Source organism: Triturus cristatus, chromosome 3_1, assembly GCF_964204655.1.
Source record: "Triturus cristatus chromosome 3_1, aTriCri1.1, whole genome shotgun sequence".
In the NCBI taxonomy this organism is placed as follows: Eukaryota; Metazoa; Chordata; class Amphibia; order Caudata; family Salamandridae; genus Triturus; species Triturus cristatus.
The window spans coordinates 6,170,140-6,196,829 of NC_140583.1; the positions used below are offsets into that span (position 1 = coordinate 6,170,140).

Consider the following 26,690-nt stretch of genomic DNA (forward strand, 5'->3'; position numbering starts at 1 on the left):
AGCCAAACTCAAAGTTATCTTCAAAAATCAAATCAGATTTTTTGTTTCAGAAATTTTGGCAAAAGAATACCTTGATTCTTTATGACCTAATGCTCATTCTCTATAGAAAATATTATAGCTATGTTGGATTGACATCGTTTGTTGGCTGGCTGGATCAAGCTGATTTCTGAATACTAACTTTTTCTTCTTCTTCTTCGGGTCTGGGAGGGGGCGGGGAGGCACTCTGTGATCCCAGGGACTGGTTGTCCCTGTGCCTCATAAGGTGGGTTGGGGTGGGGGGAGGGTGTTAGGGGGAGATGTGGTGGGGTGGAGGTGGTGGTGGGGGTGTAATTCAACATCAGTCAAATTTGAGCAGATACAATGATAATGATTGACTATTTGCAGGATATGGAGTGCTGTTCAGACTGGTTTACTAATGACGTAATATTGGGCAAAGTAATGAAATCTCTAGCTATTGTGATCTGTTTTCAATTTCATATGGAGCCACGTCAGATAGACTATAATTTTTTAATTTTCTTCTGTGTTTCATCATCCAATGGATAGGATAATTAAAATTTGCTCTTTCAATGTCAATGGTCTTAATGATGCGAAAAAGAGAGGTATGCTGACTAAAATGATTTATTTGTTACAAATAGATATACTCTGTCTTCAAGAGACACACCTATCATGGGAAAAAAGGGATTTGCTAAAGCATCTGGGATTGGATATGTTAATAGTTTCCAGGCAGACAGGCATTAAACGAGGCATAGCTATACTTATGCGCCGGAATCTGGGTACAGTAATCAAGACTTCTGCTGATAAATGGGGCCGTTGGGCCGCGGCAGAACTTTTAATTTCTCAGAATAGATTTGTGATCTACTCAGTCTACGGCCCCAACCTGGATGACTCTGAGTTATTTAATTATTTAAACCAGGAGCTTGCTCTTAGTAGTATTCCCATTATTTTTTGTGGGGATCTCAATATCCACATTGAGGCTGATTTCAGTATCAGACAAAATCCAAGATATAAAGGCCTGAAGCCACGATCTTTTAAAGCTCTGCGGTCTTTAGTATTAGATAATGCCTTATCTGTTGCCTGGCATATTATCCACCCAGATGAGTATGGCTTTACTTTTTTCTCCGCCCCACACAGGAAATTTGTTCGTATTGATTACTTCTTTTTATCCCAGTTTTTTTTGGATAAAATTGGGCTAGAAGTCTTACCTAAACTACTATCCGATCATAATCCTCTTTGCTTGAAGCTCAGTTTTCCATTAGTTGGACAGGGTAATAAATCAACCTGGACATTCCAGCGGAACTTACTCTCACAATCAGATTATATTCAGTTTATGTCGAATGTTATTCAGGAGTTTTTTGAGATTAACAATGAGTCGGCCTCAGTTCCAGTAGTCTGGGACACATTTAAATCAGTTGTACGGGGAGAGACATTAAAATACGCTAACTTCCAATTAAAAGATAAGCGGAACAAATTTAAAAAAGACTGTGATATGGTTTTACATGCGGAGAAACGGCTCGCGGAAAGTAATAAATTGAATAGTGACAAAGAGGAATCCCAACGTAATCTATCGATTAAACGTAGCTTGGTTTATGCACATATAGCCGACCAGGTAGCTATTCATCATAATCAACATCGGACTGAAAGTTACGAACTGAGCGAACAAACCGGCAAAGTTTTAGCACAAAGATTACGTCAAAGAGCTACAGCTAATGAGATCCTTAAAATTCAAGACCTTAACGGGGGCTTTAAAACTTCTAAAGAAGATATACTTGCAGCATTTAATGAATTTTATCAACTGCTGTATCATCAATCGGATAGTGTATCTGAGCTTGTTATAAAACATTATCTTGATAAGATTAATACTTCGGATATGCCACCAGAATATGTGGAGTGTCTTAGTGCCCCAGTTACCTGGGAAGAGATTGAATTAGCTATTACCGGTCTTGCGGTCGGCAAAGCCATGGGCCCGGATTCCATTCCTTTAGAATTTTATCGAGTATTCAGGGGAATTTTGAGGTCAGAACTAATGAAAATCTTCTGCTCTGCTTTCGCTGGTAACCCACCTGAGTCATGGTCTCATGCTATTATTGTAATCTTTAAAAAGAAAGGCAAAAACAGTGAAGAACTAGGCTCATATCGACCTATTTCTCTGATTCCTACTGACAGTAAAATCTACTCGAAAATTCTTGCCAATAGATTGAATCCACTGATGCCGACTCTCGTGTCCATCAGACAACATGGCTTTATATTGAAAAGAGACACCACAGACCATGTCAAAAAAATAATTGCACTATTAGACTGGGCTCAGACCTCCGAATCCCCAGTTGCGGTGGCCCTGTTGGACGCAGAAAAAGCGTTCGACAGGGTCTCTTGGGAGTTCTTATGGTCTGTCCTGCTATGGATGGGTTTTCCTTCTGCTTATATTAATGCAGTTAAAGCCCTCTATACTCAACCTACAGCTGCTACAAGAATAACCAATTCTCTCTCTAAGGGCCTTGCGATAACAAGGGGGACTAGACAAGGTTGTCCTTGTTCCCCCTTGCTGTTCACATTATATCTAGAACCATATCTACGTAACTTATCCTCCGCGGCAGATATTATACCTGTAATAATTAATAACAACTCGTTTAAAATTTTCGCTTATGCTGATGATGTTGCCGTAACCACTATAGACATTAGACGTGCACTACCAAAAATAATCCTCCTGGCGGAAGAATTTGGTCTGTTATCCGGCTATAAATTAAATGTAGCTAAAACTCAATTAATTCATTCTGATTTTGGCCGACCTAATGAATCAGTCATTGATTCTGAAGCCCAATATCTGGGGATAACGATTTCATCTAAGGTCGATGAGATTGTACGCTTAAATATTGAGCCTGTCTTGGACTCTTCTAATAAAACTTTGGAGAGATTAAATAATCTACATTTCTCTTTGTATGGCCGAGTCAATATAATTAAAATGTTAATTTTTCCAAAGTTTTTATATTTATTTCGAACCATGCCACTCTTGTTCCCGGCATATTACTTTACAAAAACTGATAGAATGATCTCCAGGTTCCTGTGGGGGTATCCTCGCTCTCGCCGAGCGTTGAAATGGTGCTCTTTACCCAGGTTGAAAGGGGGGTGGGGAGTTCCTAATTTTCGGCTGTATTATTGGCTTATTTCTTTAAGATTTATGGGTATACTTCTTTTTCCGGATAGTGTTATTGAAGAATCCGTCTATCCTTCAATCTATGAATTACTGCTAGGCAAAGCGGCTCCTCAATGTTTAGTTAAAATCATTGAACCTAGTTATTATAAAAAAACTAAATTTAAGATTATTTTAGCCTGTGCTACAATTTGGCGACAATTCAGGAAAAAAATTCTTGGATTGGGTGAAATTAGCTGTTACTCCCCAATGTTCAATAATCCTGTTTTACCCTCCGTCTTTCATGACCCAACTATAAGAAAATGGTTGCTCTCAGGAATACAGATTTTGGGAGACTTATACGAAGATGATCAATTTTCTTCATTCTCAGCTCTCCAAACCAAATATGGTCTATCACAGTATCATTTTTTTAAGTATCTTCAGATTCGGAGTTTTTTAGAATCAAAAGGTCTTCTCACTCATTCCTGTATGAACCCTAATAAGATATTAGAAACTATAAGGAAAGCAAAAAAAATAGGTCCAGTCTACCAAATGATTATTAATCAATTTGAAGACGATTTATCTTCTGTGGAAAATAATTGGCGAAGGAAGTTAGATTTAGTCAATATCGACATGGGAAGATCAATTGAGCTATCCATCAAGGTACTTTTTAACGGATCCCTTCAAAGCCAACACTTCATGTCTATCTTCGATCTTTACTATTCTTCTGTCAAGATAGCTAAGTGGAAGGTTGGTGGTGCATCAAGATGTAATCGCTGCAATGAGGTGGATGCGGACTCCATTCATATGTTTTTTAAATGTGAGAAACTTTCTTGCTTTATTACTGCTATTGACTTTTTTATTAATAATAATCTAGGGATTGCTGTGAAACTTTCTCCTGATTTGGTAATGTTTGGTATTCAAGCAGACCAGTTTGGGATCAGATCCACGGCTGAAGAAGCATTTTTGTTTATCTGTATGTCCGTTTTCCGCTTCTGCATTACTTCTGGCTGGATTGATAATGAACCCCCAACCTTTCATCAATGGCAATGTAAGCTACTTTCTATTTATCATTTAGAATTGGCTATGTATAGGCTTAAGGGGATAAGGAAAAAAAGACAAGGATCAAAAATTTGGGACCCAGTTACAAAATGGATTTAAGATACCCCCCTTATATGTGTTTTTTTTTGCTGTCTACCTTTTCATGTATATTATTTTTATTCCTGTTTACATCGCTCAATGCATGACCGTTTTGTTGAAGTAAAACAATAAATAAACTCAAAAAAAAAAAAAAGAGTGCTATCACCAAGCATCTGGGATAGTGGTGAAAACAAGGCACCAGACTTTTGGAAAACATAAATAGCGGTGTCACTTTCCAAGTTCAACAAAGATTGGAGTGATATTGTTTGTATTTGCAGTGATTCAGCTACGTATATGAAAAAGTTGGGTGATGACCTGTCAAAATCGAGACCTGAGCTGAAGTGATTCCCAGAAGAAGATCCTTGCCACTTGTTAGATGGTATTCTGAAAGCATCTTTACAATCTTCAGAGTGATTGAGGGATGCTATTGACTTTTTGGTCCATTCCGGTGCACTGTTTAGTTATGCACAGGAACTAAAACGCAAATATTTATAATTTTGTGCTTTGTGTGGCATCAAAGAAAGAGTCATCCCAACTGTTACCACTTAGCTGATGCTTCTCAGTCCAAGGGCCCATGAATGCTATATTTTCCATGTGGCAACCGTTTACAGAATTTTTGCTGAGTGATGATGCCAAAGGCAAGAAATATGAGGATCTTTGGTCATTTTTGACCGCTTCAATAACTCTGAGGCATAAGCGCCCAGTTCAATGCAAATGTTGCAGAACCTGCCCTGAGAATCGCAATCTTCAAGTGCACCAGTATTGGCATGGAAAGCTATGTCAGTGGCCAGAGTTAGCAAATTGTGTACTGGCTGTTTTGGCGTTGCCCGTCTAAAGTGCCAATGTTGAGAGGGCCTTTCACAGAAGTTTACAAGGGAAGGAAAGAGCGAGCGCACATGACCAAAGACTCACTGAAGAAGTATTGTATGGTGTACTACAATAAGTTTAATTTGCAAAAATCTATTTGCACTTATACACTATACATAGACTGTCTATATACCATGTTCTATCACCAGGAATAATAAAAGCAAAACGTTCCATAAACACCGGAAAAACACTTTTTCTGTTTTTAGTGGCGCGAAAATGTGTAGCCACTGATAACAACTGTTTTTTTAAGGTAATGAGATCACTTGAAAACACTGGAAAAAACCCCACCAGAATTTACCAAAAATAGAAACTGAAAACAGGAAAGAGTAGCTATGATGAATAGCAGGGGCGAGAGTGGTCAACCCTGCCTGGTGCCGCGTGATAGAGAGAATTTATCCGAAAGCAACCCATTTACTCTAAGCTGCATGACAGGGTTTGTTTATAGAAGGCATACGAGGGAGCAAACGTTATGCGGGAAGCCTAGTTTGCTGAGCACTGCCTGAAGGAAAGCCCACTCCAAAGAGTCAAATGCTTTTTCAGCATCTGGCAGTATCGCCGAAGCAGGAAGAGCGGGGTCTATTTGGTTAATGACAGTGAATAGCGAACGTAAATTTACCGAGGTCAAGCGGTACGGAACAAAGCCCGATTGAAGGGGAGAGATGAACTGGTCGATTAAAAGTGATATACGCATCGCAAGAACCTTTGCCAATATTTTACAATCTTGATTTAGGAGCGATAGAGGCCTATTTGAGGCACACCTTTCAGGTGGCTTGCCCGGTTTGAGAAGTAGCCTTACAATTGCGTCTCGCATAGTAGGGGGTAGTTCGCCTGAATCTAGCGCCTCTGCATAGACCTCCAGGAGACGTGGGGCCAACAGTGTTTTGTAAAACACGCTGATAAGGCCATCCGTGCCAGGGGCACGGGAGCCATCCAGGCTGTCGATGGCTGCAATCAGCTTATCCGCACCAATAGGCAAAGCCAAAAATTGTTGCTGCCCCTTCTCAATCCACACCATTGCTATCTTCTCTAAATAATCGGAAAGGGCTGCGCCAGTCGGTGGGGAGCATGTAGTGTATAGGCGAATGTAGTACGACAAAAAGGAAGAGTAGATATCATCGCCACGCGTAACAGAGGAGCCACCCGCTGATTGGAGTGGAGTGATGTAGTGGTATGCTGTCGAGGGGAGAGTAGTCGGGCCAAAGTGAGTCCCGGCCACTCTCCCTCCCCGTACACACCGCCGCATGTATATTTCCCTTTGCAATTTAATTCTGATGATGCGCTCTCCAATCTCTTTTTTAATCTTCCAAAACACATTCTCATGCTGCCTCCAGGGTTATTGACAGTTAAAGTAACACATCTGGTTACACAACTGACATCATTCAGGAAGACCAACTTCTTGTCAATACTTATTATCAGCCATCGTAGTGTATTGAGTTTTTGCAATATTTGTAATCTTGGTGTCTGCAGAAGTCTTCATTGTCTTCGACCCATGAATCAAGACCATATAAAAGCTATAGGATTAATGCTTGCAAGTAGTGGCACAGGGGGTGAAAAATGATGGATTGGAATGCTACCCCAAACGATTGCCAGAGGTTTTTGGCCGAGTGCCACTCTAGATAGAGACAAGCCTTACGCAAATCACTAGTGATGCTCCTGATGGGAACAGCCCGAACTGCCAGACGAGGCCCCCTCCAGAAAAAATCAGATGCAACCCTGAACCAAATTCAACCTTTTTACCATTTATCGTTGAGGCCTAGCTTTGCACCTCTGGGACAGTGCGCAAAGCCCCCACATCTGTGCTTATCCCAGGCACCGAGGGTCTTCCATTAAACAGGCAGAAAGAGCTAGAAGCCCCCACATCTGTACTTATCCCAGGCCACTGGGGGTGTTCCATTACAGACAGAAGGAGCTGGAAGCCCCACATCTGGGCTTATCCCAAGCACCGGGGGGGGGGGGTTCCATTAAACAGGCAGAAGGTGCTGGAAGCCCCCACATCTGTACTTATCCCAGGCCACTGGGGGTGTTCCATTACAGACAGAAGGAGCTGGAAGCCCCACATCTGGGCTTATCCCAAGCACCGGGGGGGGGGGGGGTTCCATTAAACAGGCAGAAGGTGCTGGAAGCCCCCACATCTGTACTTATCCCAGGCCACTGGGGGTGTTCCATTACAGACAGAAGGAGCTGGAAGCCCCACATCTGGGCTTATCCCAAGCACCGGGGGGGGGGGGGGTTCCATTAAACAGGCAGAAGGTGCTGGAAGCCCCCACATCCGGGCTTATCCCAAGCACTGGGGGGGAGGGGTTCCATTAAACAGACAGAAGGTGCTGGAAGCCTCCACATCTGGGCCGTTAGCACCCATTAGTACGTGGACATTAGTTCGCGTACCATTACTACGCGATGTAACAACACCTAGCCTTTAGTATGCAAGTTGTTACATCGCATGCGTTGTTACAATGCATGTGTAGTAGGTGAGGGGGCGTCCACTTTCAGGAAGAGGGGCTGCTGCTGCTTTTCCGGCTGGCTGTTGGTCATGCCCATCTCCGCGCCTGCCCTCGGGACTCCTTATTCTGCCGCCCACAACGGAGGAAGCCGGAGGAAGCAGGAAGGGGGAGAAGATTGGAAGCAAGCGTGGAGGTGAAGAGAGGAACCCCGAGGAGAGAGAGGTAAGAGGGGCTGTGTAGGGTCATGCAGGGCTGTGTACTTGTGTTTGTGTAGTGTAGAGTAGTGTCGGGGTCGTGCAGGGTAGTGTACTTGTGTTTGCGTAGTGTAGAGTAGTGTCGGGGTCGTGCTGGGTAGTGTTTAGGAGTAGGGACAGGACTGGGGTAGGGGCAGGGTCGTGCTGGGGATAGTGTTTTAGGGCTTGGGTCAGAATACTGATGTTAGTGTAGTGTAGGGTACTGTTTTAGGGTTTAGGGTAGTGTTGGGGTGTCGTGCAGGGTAGTGTTTGGGAGTAGGGACAGGAATGGGGCTAGGGGCAGTGTCATCTGAGGGTAGTGTTAGTGTAGTGTAGGGTAGTGTTTCACGGTTTAGGGTAGTGTCACGGAGTCGTGCAGGGTACTGTTTAGGAGTAGGGACAGGACTGGGGCTAGGGGCAAGGTCGTGCTGGTGGCAGTGTTTTAGGGTTTAGGATAGTGTTGGGGGGTCGTGCTGGGTAGTGTTTGGGAGTAGGGACAGGACTGGGGCTAGGGGCAGTGTCGTGCAGGGGTAGTGATTTAGGGTAGTGCAGTGGTGTCTGTGTAGTGTAGGGGGTAGTGTTTTAGAGTTTAGTGTAGTGTAGTGGTGTTTTGGTAGTGTACTTTTTGAGGGTTTTGGTAGTCTTTTTAACTTTTGGATGTGTAGGGTTGTGTATTTGTATGTAGTGTTGGGTTTTATTATTACTAGGCAAGTTTTTAGTTTGCATACATTAACACTTTCAATGTAATAGTATGCGAACTAAAAACTTGCGTAGTAACGGTTATTGCTAAGAAAAAAATGCGTAGTAATGGCATGTGAACAAATTTAATGCGCAATAACGAGTCATATTCATCCCAGGCCACTGGGGGTGTTCCATTAAATGGACAGAAGGTGCTGGAAGCCCCCACACCTGGGCTTATCCCAGGCCACTGAGGGTCTTCCATTACAGACAGAAGGCGCTGGAAGCCCCCACATCTGAGCTTATCCCAGGCCACTGGGGGTGTTCCATTAAATGAACAGAAGGTGGTGGAATCCCCACATCTGGGCTTATCCCAGGCCACTGAGGGTCTTCCATTACAGATAGAAGGTGGTAGGAGGCACACTTCTAAGGACTCGAGACAGGACTCATGTAAATAATGCAGACCTCCATCTAGAGGGGTGAAATGGGTGAAAAGCAGTGGTATGGGAGGCTCTCCGATCATACTGTCTGTGTGGAGACTGTTTGCAGGCATTTCTCCCATCAACTTTAGTGGTCTGTTAATCAAGAGTTGGTACAGAGAACGCGCCCGAGTGTTCACAGTACTCGGTGCACACGCCTTGTCATCCCTGGGTATGATCAGTCCGACACCCGGTGGGATCAAGAGGGCAGTCTTCTGAGTTCGTAGAACAGTTCCTCCTCCTACACTGTAAGTTCTTGCATGGTCAGTAATGTTTTGCATCTCCCCCTGATCCCCCCACCCCCAGGCTGGTCTACTCTCTGCTTCCTGATTGCCAAGACCCAGCCCATGCGTCCTGGACAGCAAGATTAGGGCAAAAGCCACGGTTACGCCTTCTGAACCTCTCAATGTCTGGAGATGGGTGGCTGTGGCGGGCCCGTTCAATCCTCGTATCTCTTGTACCCTATAGATTGTATCACATCCCACAAGGGACGCGCGGCCCTGAACTCTTGGTGAAGGGAGTGAATCTTCTTTGCACCATCTGTCTCATTCAGGAACAACTATGCACTCTTTTGAGACCCCCTGAACCATTTTTGGGTTGGGTTTGAAGCCTGATTTTAACAACAGTAGCAAAGGGTTGAGCTCACTAAGGCAATCACCTCGGTGTATATACAGTGTTTGTACAGCGCTGTCTAACCCTTGATGGCAGCAGAGAGTCCTGCAAAATGGCAAACTTTACAACTGCTTTCCGATAGATATGAGTAGAGAATAGACCCCAACATTCAGGTCTACATTTAGGCCATTCCTGTTGTCTAATCTGATTGCCGAGTTAAGTTTTAAGTAATAATGTTGGCAGATGCATGGACAGCAACGGTTGGGTTAGTAATACAGAATAATTCCCGAATCATAAATAAATCTGCTTTTCTCGCTGAACAAGTCATAAATATAACTAACTTATTATTCAGATGATCGCATCACGACCACAGTGCTCGCAGTTCTCTTGTCCAACTACAGCGTCAAACTGATGCGCCCTTGAAACTGCTACATCTGGATAACTTCTTTGTGGATCCACATTTCAGTTTCTGCCCCTTGAGGACAGCTCTTTATGTGGCACCCATCACACACAAATGACGTCTTTTTCACAATAGGTTCAGTATAATGACGGAGTGTAGCTGTTTTTCAAAGTTTTGACCGAACGTCGGGGCGAAGACGACGACCAGAGTTTTTCTGTCCATGCTGCCACATGCGGTGTTTATTGAGGTTCCTGTTCGAGCTGAACTTCTTGCCGCACTGGCTGCAGTGGAAGGGCTTTGCTCCCCCATGCGAGGCTTGGTGAGCAGTGAGGTGGTGCTTGTGAGTGAAGCTCTTCTCACACTCGGTGCAGTGATAAGGTCTCTCTCCAGAGTGGACTCGCTCATGCCTGCGGAGATGATAGACTCTTGCAAAGGGTTTCTGACACACAGTACACGCGTGTGCTCCGTCACTGTTCTGGACGTTTGGCCCACATGCAAGATTCGTGTTCCGCAGTTTGCTCTTGTTGGAGTTCTGTATGTTGGACGTTGTGTTATCGTCTTTGGAATGTTGCAGAGGCATGGAACCACTCACGTTTTGACTAATGTCAGTCTCCTTCACAGCGCTCCTCAGCACTGCCGCTTTCCCTTTTTTAGGTATAACTTTGCACGCTGTGTTCTCCTCAGCACACACCGCAGAGTCACCAGCTCTTCTTTTTCTGCTCCGTCTTTCCTCACCTGTTCAATTACAAAGAAAGTCAAGTCACCAGTATTGTAAATCCAAGGAAGTGTCAAGAAATACTACTTTAGGCACGTAGGGTGTGCTACTACAGGCTGAGCTAGAGAGTCCAAGTCTGTATCTCAACAGGCAAGGAGTGACATTTAGGAACAGTGCCTTGTTTCTGTTCCCTCCACACAGCCACATGTAGAACCCACAGTCCTGGCTAATCGCACATACATAGAACCCGCAGTGCTGGCTAATGACATCAGTTGACAATGACTGCACACACATGGAACACGTGTTGACAGCTAATGACATCAGATGACTGACTACACACACATGGAACCCATGTTCCAGGCTAGTGACTGATAAGCTTGTCAGACGTTATTTGAGGGAAATCACCTACATAATGTCTACTCTTAAGGTCAAACTGATAAAACAGGGCTGGAAAAGAAAATGTTACTTAACCAGTAAGCATCTGCTTGTGGCATGCATTGCTGTAGATTCACAAGCTGTACATAGTGCCGCCATCTAGTGTTGGGCTCGGATGTGTCCAAGTTGTTTTTCTTCTAAGAAAGTCTTTCGAGTCAGAAGGTGTTGTGACTCCTCCTCTCGCTGGGAACATGCGCGGTCCTCGACTCCATTGTTAGAATGTTCTTCGGCAAGGCTGGAATGGGAAGTGAAGCTTAGTATGGAGATATGTCCATGCAAAGAGGAGAGTAAGAAATATTCAACTGATTGCAAGTAACACAGATGTTCGGGGAGGAGGGTGGGCGAATGTGAATCTACAGCTCTACATGCCACAAACAGACGCTTTTTCCATTCAAAGCATGTGTGGCTGTAGATGCACATGCTGTGCATTGACTGTAAAGCAGTCCTCCCAAAATAGAGGTGGCTAGCCTGTGGAAGTTGTAGGGGTTTGGAACAGTGTACGTAGAACAACCTAACCAACATTAGCTCGTAAATGCAGGCAACAGTGTTGTGTAAACGTATGTGGTATGGACCATGTAGCTGCTTTACAAATGCCAGCGATAGGAATATTCTCAAGAAAGGCCATAGAGGCACCTTTTTTCCTAGTGGGATGGGCTCCAGGAGGGATAGTTAAAGTCAATACTTAAAGCCCATTTAGCTTTAAGACAGCATGTTTCGATGCATTTAATAATTCATCTAGCAATGCCTGATTTAGAAATGGCTTTCCCTGTATGGGGTTTTGAGAAAGCAACCAAAAGCTGTTTTGTTTTCTTAAAAGATTTAGTTCTGTCAATTTAATACCAGGGCTTGTTTAACATGTATGTATGAAGAGCCCGTTCTGCCACTGATTACGATTGAGAGGAAACTACAGGAAGTTCAGTAGATTGGTTCAGGTGAAATTGTGAAACCATGTTTGGGAGTAACGTAGGGTTGGAAGCAGGGTTCTTCCTGAAGCTCACTGACACATGTAAAGTAAGTGATGGTGACCAGAAATGTTACCTTCCAGATTAGAAACTGGAGGGTGCACGAGTGGGGGGGTCAGAACGGAGGGTTCATTAATCTTGTCAACACAATGTTAAGATTCAACATCAGGGCTGGATGGAACCGAGGAGGAATGACTCGTTTAAGATCTTCCATGAAGCCTTTAATGACAGAAACTCGGAATAGGGAAACAAACGTGTTGCCTGTTCTGAAGGTAAGCGGCTACAGCTGCTGGGGGTAGTCTTATGGATGTGAAAGCTAAACCTAAAGTTTCTAAGTGAAAGAGTTAGCAGGCAATGTCCTGCTAAGGGATCAATATGTTTTGAGTGACAGTAATAAACACATCGCTTCCATTTAGCGGCATAACAGGCACAAGAAGTAGGCCTGCGCGCCTCTTTCAGAATGTCCATACATTCGTGTGGGAGATTAAGGTACCCAAATTGTAAGTCTTCATGAGCCAGATCGCAAGGTTGAGAGATTTGGCAGCCGGGTGCCTGATTCCTCCATGGTTCGGCGTGAGAAGGGCTGGCCTGTTGGGGAGTGTTTTGTGTGGTACAACAGAGTTCGAGGAGGGTGGTGAACCATAGGGGTCGTGCCCATGTGGGAGCCACTAGGATGAGGGTGAGAGATGTCTGTCGAAGTTTCCGAACCACAAACAGAAGTAGAGGGAGCGAGGAAAAGCGTAACCACTGACCAAGTCATCCATAGTGCACTGATGCTCCTTCTGTCGCGCAGTCCTAGTGTGAGATTACACCTCCTCTTTAAACACTTTGTGCAGAAATACTTGGACGCACCATCGTGATGCCCGAGGAAGAAAGAGCTATGTGGAAGGCCAACTACTTCACCAAAAAACATAGTGCATGGCCTTTGGACTGTGGATGGGGAAACTGGAGGCCAAGTTTGGGCATTTGGCATTCTCTGCTGTGGCGAAGAGGTCCTTCTCTGGTAGTCCCCAAGGCTGAAAGTAGTGGTGGAGGACTTGTGGGTGGAGTTCCCACTCGTGGACTTGTTGCGGCATCCTGCTGAAGAGGTCGGCAAAATCGTTGTCCACTCCCGGCACATATTCTGCTAAGAGGTGGATCTTGGGATAGAGAGCTCATTTCCAAATGTTCTGGGCTAGATGAGAAAGCTGGGAGGATCTGGCTCCCCCTTGTTTCTGGAGCTCATACATGGCTGCCATGTTGTCTGGCCTGATGAGGACTAACTTGCCAAATAGGTGAGGTGGCAAAGCTTTCAGTGGGAGGTGAACAGCTGGTAACTCTAGGAGATTTCTGTGGGGAAGTCATTGATTGGGATCCTAGTGACCTTGGACAGTTACATTTCCTGAATGCGTTCCCCACCCCGTGATGGAGGCATCCATCACCCTGTGATGGAGGTCTTGTGCCAAACTGGGTCCAGGAACGGCCGTCCTTTTTAAGAGGCTGTTGGTGTTCCACCATTGCAGAGAGTGGCAGGTTTGACAGCCGACCCACACTAGATCTTCCCATTGACCCTCCGCTTGAGACCATTGGTGCAGTAAGCGCTCCTGTAATGGACGAGTGCGTAACGTTGTCTGAGGTACTACAGCTATGCAGGCAGCCGTCATGCCGAGGAGGTGTATCACTGTCCTGACTGTAACCTGTTGATTTGGATGAAACCGAGGGATGAGTGCCTAAAATGAGTGTATTCTGGCAGCATTTGAGTAGGCTGGGCCTTTCTTTGAATTGAGGAATGTCCCTAGGTAAGGTTGGGTTTGAAGGTGTTAGAAATGGGATTTCAGAGCGTTGATGGTAAAATCTAGTTGGTGAAGTAGGTTGATGGTGGTTTGAAACTGTGGGTGATATTTTAGATAAATGAAACTTTTGATAAACTAATCGTCCAGCTACTAAAAGATGCGGATGCCCTGTCTGCATAGGTGGGCAGCCACCACCGCAAGGCACTTGGTGAAGAACCTGAATGCGGTAGTGACTCTGAAAGGAAGTACCTTCAATTGGTAATGTTGTCCACTTACTACAAATCGGAGGTACCGGCGATGTGTTGGATGGATTGAAATGTGGAAATGGAGGTCCTTGAGGGCGGGCGCGGCCATAAAGTCGCCATGTTGTAGTAGCGGGAAGACATCCTGAAGGGAGACCATGTGATAGTGCTATCAGAGAATGTATTCGTTCAGGGATCTGAGATCTACAATTTTTTTGAAGCACCTGTCCTTTTTGGGTATGAGGAAGTATAGTGAGTAAACCCCGTACCCTGTTGATGGTGAGGGATGAGTTCTATGGCTCCTTTGTGGAGGAGCGCTAAGACCTCTTCTCTAAGTAACCTTTAGTGATGTAGGGAGAGATTGTGTCTGCATGATGGAATGTTGGGAGGTGTAGAAGTGAGCTCCAGACAATAAACATGTTGGATAATATCCAATACCAACTGGTCAGAGGTTACATTCTGCCAAACAGCAAAGAACCTTTGGAGACGAACCCCAACTGGTGTTGGGTGGTTGGGAGGGAATGAGCGATAAGTCACGGCTTGGTGGTGGAGCAGCTCATCTGGGCGATCCACCTTTACATTTGCCTCTTGATATGTTCCCTCTGAGGGAGCATCGAAAATAGCCCCTGGGAGAGATGTTTTGGGATTGTGGTCGTTAGTATGATGTGGAGGTTTCTGGGGGAGTGGTGTGGATTCTCCCCGATAGGATGTGTGGCGAAAGAGCCGCAATGTGAAGGGGTCTGAAGGGCATCCGTAGCTTTTGCTGTTTCGTCCTTGGTTTTTTCTATCAAAGTATCTACCTGCTGCCCAAAAAGGTGTTTCCCCTCAAAAGGTACATTAAGTAGGTTTTGCTGGACTTTCGGTTTGAAACTGGAAACACGGAGCCATGCATCCCTCCGCAAATGTTACTGGAGTTAACCCCCTAGCAGCAGTATCCTCAGCATCTAAGCACAGCGTATGGTGGTGCTCGAGATCTGCCTCCCTTCAGAGATGATCTCATTGCCTCTCTTTTTATGTTCATCTGGGAGATATTGGACGAGTTCCTTCATTTCCTCCCAAAGACACTGGTCGTATCGGGAAAGCAGCCCAATGGAATTGTCAATCTGCCAATTGTTGGCCGATTGCGTAGCCATTGTATATTCTACAGCTTCTATTTTCTCGCTCTCCTTATCTGGTGGAGGCGCATCACCAGTGGTTTGAGAGTTGGCTCTTTTGCGTGGAGTAGATACCAGCAAAGAGTCAGGTGGAAGCTGGCCCCTGATGTAGAGTGGGTCAGTTGGGAAAGCCTGGTAAGTCTTATCTACCCCTGGTAAAATGACTCCAGCTCAGACTGGGTTGTAGATAATGTCTGGGGTGTGACGGAGCATGCCTCTGAGGCATTAAGAGGTACTCAGTGGAGTTTTGCGAGGATGAAAGAGTCTCTAAAAGGAAATCATCCTCTAAAGGCTCAGTGTGCATACCCACTTTATGGAAGGTAACAGCCCTACCAATGAGACTGTGGTAAGACGGGGTATCATCGGGAAGGGAGGGTTTTGCAGGGTACAGCTCAGGATCCGTACCTGCTGGTTTCCCAAAGATCATTCTGTGGTGGGATGTCAAAGACATTCCCATGGCCCTGTCCCCCTATTTCAGAATGAGGTGACCCTTGAAGTGTGTAGGATATAAGGTCAACTGGTGAAGCAGGCGGTTAGGGTGAGAGTTGTGGAGCAGGAAGAGGTGGTGGAAAAGTTAAATGTACAGAACTTGTAGCCTGGTCCATTCTCCTCCTCAGCGTTGGTGGGGGTGGCATGTCTAAGGCCTCTTCCCAGGACAGTTTCCTTTTAGATGGTTGGGCAGCTGCAACAGGAGGGCGAGAGATTATCCGGCCTGTATGGCGATGGATCATCAGGTGTTTTTGCCAGGTGCCGATCTCTTCCACCGCATTACAGACCTGATGGAGATAGGTCCAAAGGTATTTTGCGTGATACAGAGGACAGTAGCAGAAATGTGTCCGCTCCATCACCATGTGAACATGGGGTCGGGGGAGATGCGCCTAAGGATCGAAGAATGCATCGAAGGGCGAAGGCCCACATGGGCCACGATAGAAGAAATCGATCAAGGAGCCGTCGATCTGAACAGAAGGGAAATAGGAATGCGATCAATACCAACCAAGAAGAGTGCAACACGATGGAGTCGAGCTAGAGCACACGTCCGAACCTGACGGAGGAATAAAACAATCTAAAAATGGAGTCGATGACCATGCATATCACAAGAGAGAGAAGTCACAATACCTCCTGACTCTAAAGACTTTTTTAAAGAAAAACAACTTGCATACATTCGAGCCCAATACTAGATGGCAGTATTATGCCCCGCATCTACATCCACTCATGCCTCGAATTCAGCATTATATCAGTTTTCTTGCTGAATAGCTTGTACAATGTGTCACTCAAAGCATCAGACATGAGACAGGCAGACCCACTACAAACATGATTATGCCACACATATGCACCCTGAAATCTTGACAGCTAGGCTTTTCAAGTGGAAGGAAATGATGTAATGTCCTCAAAACGGGAAACAAAAATGTGATATTACACTATGGGGTCCATATGCTATGGTCCTGTCCCTGCCTTCAAAACTACTGGGTGGGAATCTGCCACTCTCTGAGTGAAGTCACACAAATCCCGGTCCCGGACGACGCTCTGAACTGCCTCATAGGCCTCCGTAGACGCACTAAGGAGCAGAAGGTGCGATTAAAGTTTTTAGACTTGGCCCTCATATTAGCAGTAAGAGTCCTCACCATAAGGTGGAAGTCCCCCAGATGTCCCATGGTATCCACGTGGCAGGCTGACATGCTTCAGTGGGGAGAGGCAGAGAGAGGACTGAGAAAGCAGCCCATCTCGATGGACTGGGAGGTTATGCTGCTTGAATTAGAATCACTTGACTTATTACCCCCGCAGGATGCCCCAACCCCATAACACACAATGGCGCCTTGCGACTCCTTAGCTGTAGGTTTCGAGACCCAAACCCATGCATTATAACTTGAGGACACTACAGTCCGTCGAATGATACACCACTAGCATCCTATCTTGATCAATATAAAAGCTGAAGTAAGACTGACCAGGAGTCGGGGTTGGGCGGGCTAGGGAGGGAGGGGACACGGTTGAACAGGTTCTTCTTGTTAATTGGAAATGTAAAGGCTTTATACTGTCAATCTCTGTGCTAGGACTACAATGATATAGTACCAACGATGTCATTGGAGATCAATGTCCTTCGTTTCTATATATTGCATAGAGTGAAATATACAGAATTTGCATGTAAAATATATGCTGTTACTATTACAATTATAAAAGACTGCTTCTGTAGGATACTCACTGCATTGTACGGAATGTCAAAGTCATCAATAAAGTGTGTTAAAAAAAAAGATATTACACTATGGGGTGTATGTAACATGTGACAGGTAGTATATGGGGCTGCTCATTATTGAATACACAGGGGAGTGAGCACTTACAACACATATCAGTGCACCATTTGTGCAGAGGTGTAAACCAACAGTGAGCGTGCAGTCGTGCTGGTCGCACTGCAACATCAAGAGGGCTTAGCACACTCTGCCCAGAGCACAGCACCAGAAACTACAACATTCAGTTCAAAACAAGAGGGGCAGTTGATTCTATGTGACTAATTTAATGAGTTTGTAAGAAAATCATCTTGTTTGAATCGCAAAAGATTGATGGTATTGTTTGACCCGTTTTCGATTTTCTAGTGCTTGGTTTGTGCCCTGGTTCGATAAAGTAAGAGCCTATTTGATCAAAGAAACGCGAGTGGACATTAGTTCACGCCGCTTGTTTTAAACTTCCTTTAGTTAGATTTTTTTTTGGCACTTCCTTCACCCTACACTCTAATGTTTAGGGGCATCTGAAACCAAGCTCACAATCGAACCCTGAGCATACCAAGAGAGGAAGGGAGGAGAGAAACAGAGTGGGGAGGTTTCATCCTCCTTTATTCCTGCTGTAGCAGGAATTCAGAAACAGCAGAGACTGTGGGCAAAGGGAGAGGGGCAGAACTTTCTCCATCCTACCTCAAACAAAGCACATGCACTCGGGCTACCATACCAAACCTCTGTACCTTTCGATACTTGGAGAAGCAGGTGATGAGTGGTGTGCCTGGGAAGAAATAAGGGTAGGGCCTGCCACCACCTCGTCCCACTGGGTGCTGTTTTCACCTGGGTGTAAGGCCTTGCTGTAACTGTTAATGACACTGGATTCTGCGGTTATGCGGGTGTACGGACCTGCTGTAATTGTTCAATCAAACAGGATTTATAAAGCGCGGCTGAACACCCATGAGGGTATCCAGGCCCTGAGAACCCAGCAGCGTAGCTGGGTTCAGTTGCACATGCAAATCTTGAGTCCTTTCTTAAATTCCAGCAGGGAGCCTGAGGTCCGGAGGTGGAGTTTGTTCCAGGACTTCACAACGAGGTTTGAGAAGAAACGTCCTCCACTGTTGCTTTGGTAGATGCGGGGGCGTGTGCGAGGGAGGTAGAGCTGAGGTCTCTGGAGGGTTGGAGGAAGTTAAGGCGGTGATTAATGTATGCGGGTTCTTCGTTGTATAGGATTTTTTGGGTGTAGCTCAGCATCTTGACTTGACATCTCTTCTGGATGGGGCGCCAGTGGAGCTTCTTGAGGTGGGGGTTGATATGGGTTCTTATTGGGCAGTTGAGCTGCTGAGTTCTGCATGGTCTGCAGTCTCTTCAGGAGGTGCAAAGTGACTCCTATGTAGAGTGTGTTGCCGTAGTCCAGCTGGCTGGTGATTAGGGCTTTGGTGACGGTGCGTCTGGTGTTGATGGGGAGCCACTTGAAGATCTTACAGAGCATTCGAAGAGTGAGGAAGCAAGCGGAGGAGACTGTGTGGCTCTGGCTTTTCATGGTGAGCTTGCTGTCCAGGATGATGCACAGGTTGCGGGTGTGGTCTGTAGGAGTGGATGATGGTCCTAGTTCGGAAGTCCACCTGGAGTCGTTACATGGGGAGGTGTTGTTTCCGAAAATCAGCACTTCCGTTTTGTCTGTGTTGAGTTTTAGGCAGTTGTCTTTCATCCAGTTGACGACGCTCATAATGCTACTGCAGAAGTTGTCCATCATGGTGGAGGGGTCTTCTGATGATGAGAAAATTAGCTGGGTGTTGTCGGCATAAGATAAGATGATTAGTTCATGGGTTCTGACTATTTTGGCCAAGGGCATCTCCTTGGATTCCAATGTGCTGATGCCCTTTGATGAGGGTGTGGTGGGATATAGTGTCAAATGCTCCTGAGAGGTTGAGGAGAATCAGGGCTGCAGTTTTTCCTCAGTCAAGGAGGGTTCTAATGTCGTCTGTGGCAACGATCAAAGCGGTGTCGGTGCCGTGGTTGATGCGGAATTTGGATTCGGATGCGTCCAGAAGATTGTTGTTCTCCAGGTGTTCCGAGAATTGGTGGTTGATGGCCTTCTCGAGGATTTTGGCGGGAAAGGGAAGCAGAGAGATGGGACAGTAATTCTTGAGTTCATTGGGGTCTAGGGGCGGTTGCCTGAGAAGGGGTTTCCCCATTCTTTGGAGAAGGTGGCCGTGGTGATGGATGCCTTGAGAATTGTGGTGAGCTTGATGCTGATCATCTTGCTTCTGAGGTTGAACAAGTGGTGGGGACAGGAGTCTGTGGGTGCTTCAGAGTGGACAAAGTCCATGATAGCTGCGCTGTTTTGTGTGGCGAGCTGGTTCCATGGGTGAGCAGCACGTCATGGTTTTGCATTTGTGGGTGCTAGGTGGCTGAGGAAGTCAGAGGGGGTGGGCTAGGATTTGAAGTTTTTGTAGATGGTGGAGATCTTGTCATGGAAGAAGTCTGCTAAGGTGTCACAGAGTTCCTGCGAGGGAGTGATGGTGTTTTGGTGGCTGAGTGGTGGTAGAACTCTCTGACGATGTTGAAGAGTTCTTTGCTGTGGTCAGCACTAGCTTCTGTGCGGTCGGCAAGGGTGTTCCTTTTCGTCTCTTTCAGGAGTTGGTGATATTGGTTATGGGAAGTCTCAAATGTGACTCGGTCTGTGGGCTCCTTGCTAGTGCGCCATTTTCTCTCAAGTTGCTTGCAGTTCTGTGTTGTGGTTCTCAGTTCTGTGGTGTGACATCTGCTGGCCTGTTTGGAAGATCTCTGGAGTTTCATGGACTTGGCAGAGGTGTCTGTCAGAGCAATCGATGATCCAGGCGGAGAAGTTCCTGACAGTTTGTTCTGAGTTGGTTGCAGTATCAGGGTGGGACAACACCTGGTGGTCCGCCACCCTCAGCATACCCCCACCCCCAAGGACCATGACCGAAACCTCAGCATTGTACTCGACTCCTCCCTCTCCATGACGCGACAACTCAACACCGTCGCCTCCAGCTGCTTAAACACCCTACACATTCTCCGAAAGACCTTCAAATGCATTCCCCCTTGAATCCAGGAAGACCGCCACCCACGCACTCATAACCAGTAGGCTGGACTAATGAAATGCCATCTACGCCGGGATCAACAAGTCTCTGCTCCTCAAACTCCAGACCATACAAAACACTGCAGCCAGACCTGTCCTCGGCATCCCACAACACAAACACATCACCCAACACCTGCGCACTCTCCGCTGGATCCCCGTAGAGAAGAGAGTCACTTTCAAGATACTCACCCACGCCTACAAATGCCTCCACAACACCGGACCACAGTATCTCAACAAAAGGATCTCCTTCCATGTCCCCAAGAGAAACCTCCGAGCCTCCGACCTCGCCCTTGCCGAAACCCAGCGCATCTGCAAAGCCAGAACAGGTGGAAGAGCCTTCTCCTACATCACGGCCAAGATCTGGAACGAGCTCCCGATCGACATCAGACGCGCCCCCTCCCTGAACAGCTTCAGGAAAACACTCAAGACCTGGCTCTTCGACTGAACGCAGCTGCTGACCCCATTCCCCCAGCACCTTGAGACCCTCACGGGAGAGTAGCACGCTTACAATTTCCCTGATTGATTGATTGATTGATTGAGGGTAGGGGGTGTTCAGGGTTTTGGTCCACTGGCTCTCTAACACTTTGTTCCAGCTGTGGTGTGAGGATGCTGGGTGGCTTAGTGGTGGTGCTGCAGGATCCTGTGATGGTGAAGTGGATCATGGCATGGCATGGTCTGGCCAGAGCTCGGTGACATGGCTGTACCTGACTCTGTCACTGACTGTAAAGATGGGGTCAAGTGTGTGTCCAACGACATGTGTAGAGTAGGTGACTAGTAGGGTGAGACCGATCTTGTATATGCTTTAGAGGAGGTTACCGATGTTGGTGTTGTTAAGGTCATCGAGGTGAAAGTTGAGGTCTCTCTGGAAGATGTAGTGTTTGGAGTCAATGGCGAGCGGGGCGATGAATTTGGTGAGGGTGTCCCAGAAGCTGGGGCATAGTCCTGGAGGTCTGTAGGCAAGGGTGCCTCTGATTATGTTTTTACCGTCGGTATGGAGTTGTAATTTGAGGTGTTCCATGATTGGGGTGGTATCATCTGCAGTGGTGGAGCAGTTGATGGTTTCTTGGTGGATGATGGCGATTCCACCTCCGTGTTTGTTGATGCGGTCTCGATGTGCTATCTTGTAGCCGTTGGTTGTAGCTGAGGCGATGTTAAGTGCGTATGAGGGTTGAGCCAGGTCTCCATTTGGAAGATGACATCGGGGTGAGGGAGATTATGGTGTCCTAGATCTTGGTGGCATGCTTGCAGTGTGATCCTCCGTTCAGCAGGAGGCAATGGAGTTGTACTGGAGCGGTCCTCGTCGGTGTGGTAGTCGACGTCATACATGCAGGTGCTCTGGTTTTGCCAGAGAAGAGACAGTGACAGCAGGAAAAAGGTCATACCGTTGATCATGGAGAGGTGCAGCAGCAGTGGTCGTGGCAAAGACTGAGGTGCAGGGCTCGGAGTTCTGTGATGGCGTATCTGCGAGTAGCAGGAGAGCCGGGGTTCCTGGTGCTGGGCGCAGTCCAGATGCAGAAAGGCTTGCTTTTGGCACGCCCACTGTGTGTGACCGCGGCACGGAGTTAATGACACTGGGTGCTGCGGTTATGTGGGTGTATGGCACTGCTGTAACTGTTAATGGCACTGGGTGCTGCGGTTATGTGGGTGTACGGCGCCGCTGTAACTGTTAATGACACAGGATCCTGCGGTTACCTGGGTGTACAGCCTTGCTGTAACTGTTAGTGACACTGGTGGCAGCAGTCACTTGGGTGTACAGCTCTGCTGTAACTGTTAATGAATCAGGATGCTGGGGTTATGTGGGTGTACGGCCCTGCTGTAACTGTTAGTGACACCGGGTGCTGCGGTTACCTGGGTGTACGGCCTTGCTGTAACTGTTAGTGACACCGGGTGTTGCGGTTACCTGGATGTACGGCCCTTCTGTAACTATTAGTGACACCGGGTGCTGTGGTTACCTGGGTGTACGGCCCTTTTGTAACTGTTAGTGACACCGGGTGCTGCGGTTACCTGGGTGTACGGCCCTTCTGTAACTGTTAGTGACACCGGGTGCTGCGGTTACCTAGGTGTATGGCCTTGCTGTAACTGTTAGTGACACTGGGGGCAGCAGTCACTTGGGTGTACAGCCCTGCTGTAACTGTTAAAGAATCAGAGTGCTGCGGTTATGTGGGTGTACAGCCCTTCTGTAACTGTTAGTGACACCGGATGCTGCGGTTACCTGGGTGCAACCCTTCTGTAACTGTTAGTGACACCGGGTGCTGAGGTTACCTGGGTGTACAGCCCTTCTGTAACTGTTAGTGACACCGGGTGCTGCGGTTACCTGGGTGTATGGCCCTTCTGTAACTGTTAGTGACACCGGGTGCTGCGGTTACCTGGGTGTACGGCTCTTCTGTAACTTTTAGTGACTTTGAGTGGTGTGGTTACTTGGGTGTGCAGCTCTGCTGTAACTGTTAGTGACACCGGGTGCTGTGGTTGCCCGAGTGTACGGCCCTACTGTAACTGTTAGTGACACCGGGTCCTGCGGTTACCTGAGTGTATGGCCCTTCTGTAACTGATAGTGACACTGGGTGCTGCGGTTACCTAGGTGTACGGCTCTTCTGTAACTTTTAGTGACTTTGAGTGCTGTGGCTACTTGGGTGTACGGCTCTGCTGTAACTGTTAGTGACTTTGAGTGCTGTGGCTACTTGGGTGTGCAGCTCTGCTGTACCTGTTACCGACACCGGGTGCTGTAGTTGCCCGGGTGTACGGCTCTGCTGTAACTGTTAGTGACACTGGGTGCTGTGGTTGCCCGGGTGTACGGCTCTGCTGTAACTGTTAGTGACTTTGAGTGCTGTGGTTACTTGGGTGTACGGCTCTGCTGTAACTGTTAGTGACTTTGAGTGCTGTGGCAGCTTGGGTGTACGGCCCTGCTGTAACTGTTAGTGACTTTGAGAGCTGTGGCTACTTGGGTGTACGGCCCTGCTGTAACTGTTAGTGACACCTGGTGCAGCGGTTACCTGGGTGTACGGCTCTGCTGTAACTGTTAACGACACCGGGTGTTGTGGTTGCCCGGGTGTACGGCTCTGCTGTAACTGTTAGTGACACAGGGTGCTGTGGTTGCCCGGGTGTACGGCTCTGCTGTAACTGTTAGGGACTTTGAATGCTGTGGTTACTTGGCTGTGCAGCTCTGCTGTAACTGATAGTGACTTTGAGTGCTGTGGTTACTTGGGTGTACGGCTCTGCTGTAACTGTTAGTGACTTTGAGTGCAGTGGTTACTTGGCTGTGCAGCTCTGCTGTAACTGATAGTGACTGAGTGCTGTGGTTACTTGGGTGTACGGCTCTGCTGTACCTGTTAGTGACACCGGGTGCTGCAGTTACTTGGGTGTACGGCTCTGCTGTAACTGTTAACGACACCGGGTGCTGTAGTTGCCCGGGTGTACGGCTCTGCTGTACCTGTTAGTGACACCGGGTGCTGTGGCTACTTGACTGTGCAGCTCTGCTGTAACTGATAGTGACTTTGAGTGCTGTGGTTACTTGGGTGTACGGCTCTGCTGTACCTGTTGGTGACACCGGGTGCTGTGGTTGCCCGGGTGTACGGCCCTGCTGTAACTGTTAACGACACCGGGTGCTGTGGTTGCCCATGTGTACAGCCCTGCTGTAACTGTTAGTGACTGAGCGGTGGCTGCTTGGCTGTGCGGCTCTGCTGTAACTGATAGTGACTTTGAGTGCTGTGGTTACTTGGGTGTACGGCTCTGCTGTACCTGTTAGTGACACCGGGTGCTGTGGTTGCCCGGGTGTACGGCTCTGCTGTAACTTTTAACGACACCGGGTGCTGTGGTTGCCCGGGTGTACGGCTCTGCTGTAACTGTTAACGACACCGGGTGCTGTGGTTGCCCGGGTGTACGGCTCTGCTGTAACTGTTAACGATACCGGGTGCTGTGGTTGCCCTGGTGTACGGCCCTGCTGTACCTGTTTGTGACAACGGGTGCTGTGGTTGCCCAGGTGTACGGCCCTGCTGTAACTTAACGACACCGGGTGCTGTGGTTGCCCGGAAGTACGGCCCTGCTGTAACTGTTAACGACACCAGGTGCTATGGTTGCCCGGGTGTACGGCCCTGCTGTTGCCCGGGTGTACGGCTCTGCTGTAACTGTTAACGACACCGGGTGCTGTGGTTGCCCGGGTGTACGGCTCTGCTGTAACTGTTAACGACACCGGGTGCTGTGGTTGCCCGGGTGTACGGCTCTGCTGTAACTGTTAACGACACCGGGTGCTGTGGTTGCCCTGGTGTACGGCCCTGCTGTACCTGTTTGTGACAACGGGTGCTGTGGTTGCCCAGGTGTACGGCCCTGCTGTAACTTAACGACACCGGGTGCTGTGGTTGCCCGGAAGTACGGCCCTGCTGTAACTGTTAACGACACCGGGTGCTGTGGTTGCCCGGGTGTACGGCCCTGCTGTAACTATTAACGACACCGGGTGCTGTGGTTGCCCGGGTGTGCGGCTCTGCTGTAACTGTTAACGACACCGGGTGCTGTGGTTGCCCGGGTGTGCGGCTCTGCTGTAACTGTTAACGACACCGGGTGCTGTGGTTGCCCGGGTGTACGGCCCTGCTGTAACTTAACGACACCGGGTGCTGTGGTAGCCCGGAAGTACGGCCCTGCTGTAACTATTAACGACACCGGGTGCTGTGGTTGCCCGGGTGTGCGGCTCTGCTGTAACTGTTAACGACACCGGGTGCTGTGGTTGCCCGGGTGTGCGGCTCTGCTGTAACTGTTAACGACACCGGGTGCTGTGGTTGCCCGGGTGTACGGCCCTTCTGTAACTGTCAGTAAGCAACAGCAGGAGCTGTTGGTGAGCGAATGGGGAAGACTTTAGCAATCACAGGCTTATATCTATCCCACCTGAGGCTCCAGGGAGAGGAACGCCTTTATTGTGACACTGTGTATTCCTAGCATGCAATGTTCTAATGCTCCCATCCTGATAGACCTACAGAGCTGTGAAATACTTTTAACATGACCTTTCTGTCTAAAAGCAAGTATGTCATTCCACACCCTTGAGTATTGACAACTCACCCAAGATGGACTCCATGCTGCGCTTTCCGACGTACACGTCATGCCTTCCACCGAACATCGAAACTGGCTCTTCATCTTTCCTCAAAAGAGAAGCAGCATTATTGTGATATAAAACCAAACCGAATATGTTAACTGTTATGGGATTTAAAAGAAAACAAATTAGGAGTTTGAGACATTTCAAGAATACAGAGTGGAGGACAAACTTGTCCCTAGCAACGAAGCCTTGACTTAGATATCTTGTAGTCATAAAGGATTATATTTTAACCCTTTCGCAACTGTGGTTTGGAAGGGGGGCGGGGGTTCACTCACTGAGAAGGACCCTAAAACCTACAGACTGAATTTGTGCTCTACAAATATTTATCTCTGTACGATCAGTGCTTTCCCTCACTCACTCTCTGTACTGTTGCTTCCCTCACTCTCTGGCTGATCAGTGCTTCTCTCTCACACACTGTCTTATTGTTGCTTTTTTTGCGTCCTCATTCTCTGTATAAAATAAGTCCCAGTATGCTGGCCTAGGCAAGACATTACATTTATTCTTGTCTGAGTATATTACGTATGACGCCGGTGGAGCGCAGACTAAACCAAGCACAACGTACAATTGTCTGGGAATATTGGTGTAGTCACAAGACCATACCCTGATCTCCTCACTCATCGAAATGTGTCCAATATAGTACCCTAAGATTTGCAATTCATGTTTTATCTAAGCTGAAATAGACAGGACTCTGGCTCACCATTCCTTTAAAGTTTGAGATATAAATAGGATCCATTTCTTACAAACCTTAACTCTGGCCAAACGTAGCAGATAAAACAGCAGCCATTTGTGGGATCTGCTGACATGTGTATTATCAAACAATGGGGCGCTCTTGCCTTCATCTCTTGCTGAAGCTACACCTGCATGATCTTACCTATCTCGTTCCAGAAATGTGTCAATCTTGGGAAACTCACAGACATGGATGGTGTCCGTGTGCGTCTGACGGCACTTCTGATACCCACCTTCCTCGGAACTTGACCATTCTTCTTTGGTAACAGTGAATTCTGTGGCTGGTGAAGAAATGTTTCCTCCTGAGTAATGCAGATTTAACCAAT

At 47.3% G+C, this 26,690-nt stretch overlaps 1 protein-coding gene across 4 annotated transcripts in view; it reads right to left on the bottom strand.

Annotated features, from left to right (window-relative positions):
• Positions 1-26,690, bottom strand: part of LOC146859581 (uncharacterized) — a 437,747-nt gene that overhangs the window by 155,079 nt on the left and 255,978 nt on the right. The window contains exons 6-7 of one of the 4 annotated variants that reach the window (XR_014979314.1): positions 25,605-25,684; positions 10,567-10,709 (exon numbers count right to left, since the gene is read on the bottom strand). Coding sequence is in view for 3 of the 4 variants with exons in the window: in XM_085646504.1 (XP_085502630.1) it covers positions 10,141-10,709; positions 25,605-25,679 (644 nt within the window). In the remaining variant the exon portion in view is untranslated. Of the gene's footprint in view, positions 1-2,217; positions 10,710-25,604; positions 25,685-26,690 lie in introns of those variants that run through there. The other 3 variants (XM_085646505.1, XM_085646504.1, XM_085646507.1) reach the window with 3 other exon arrangements.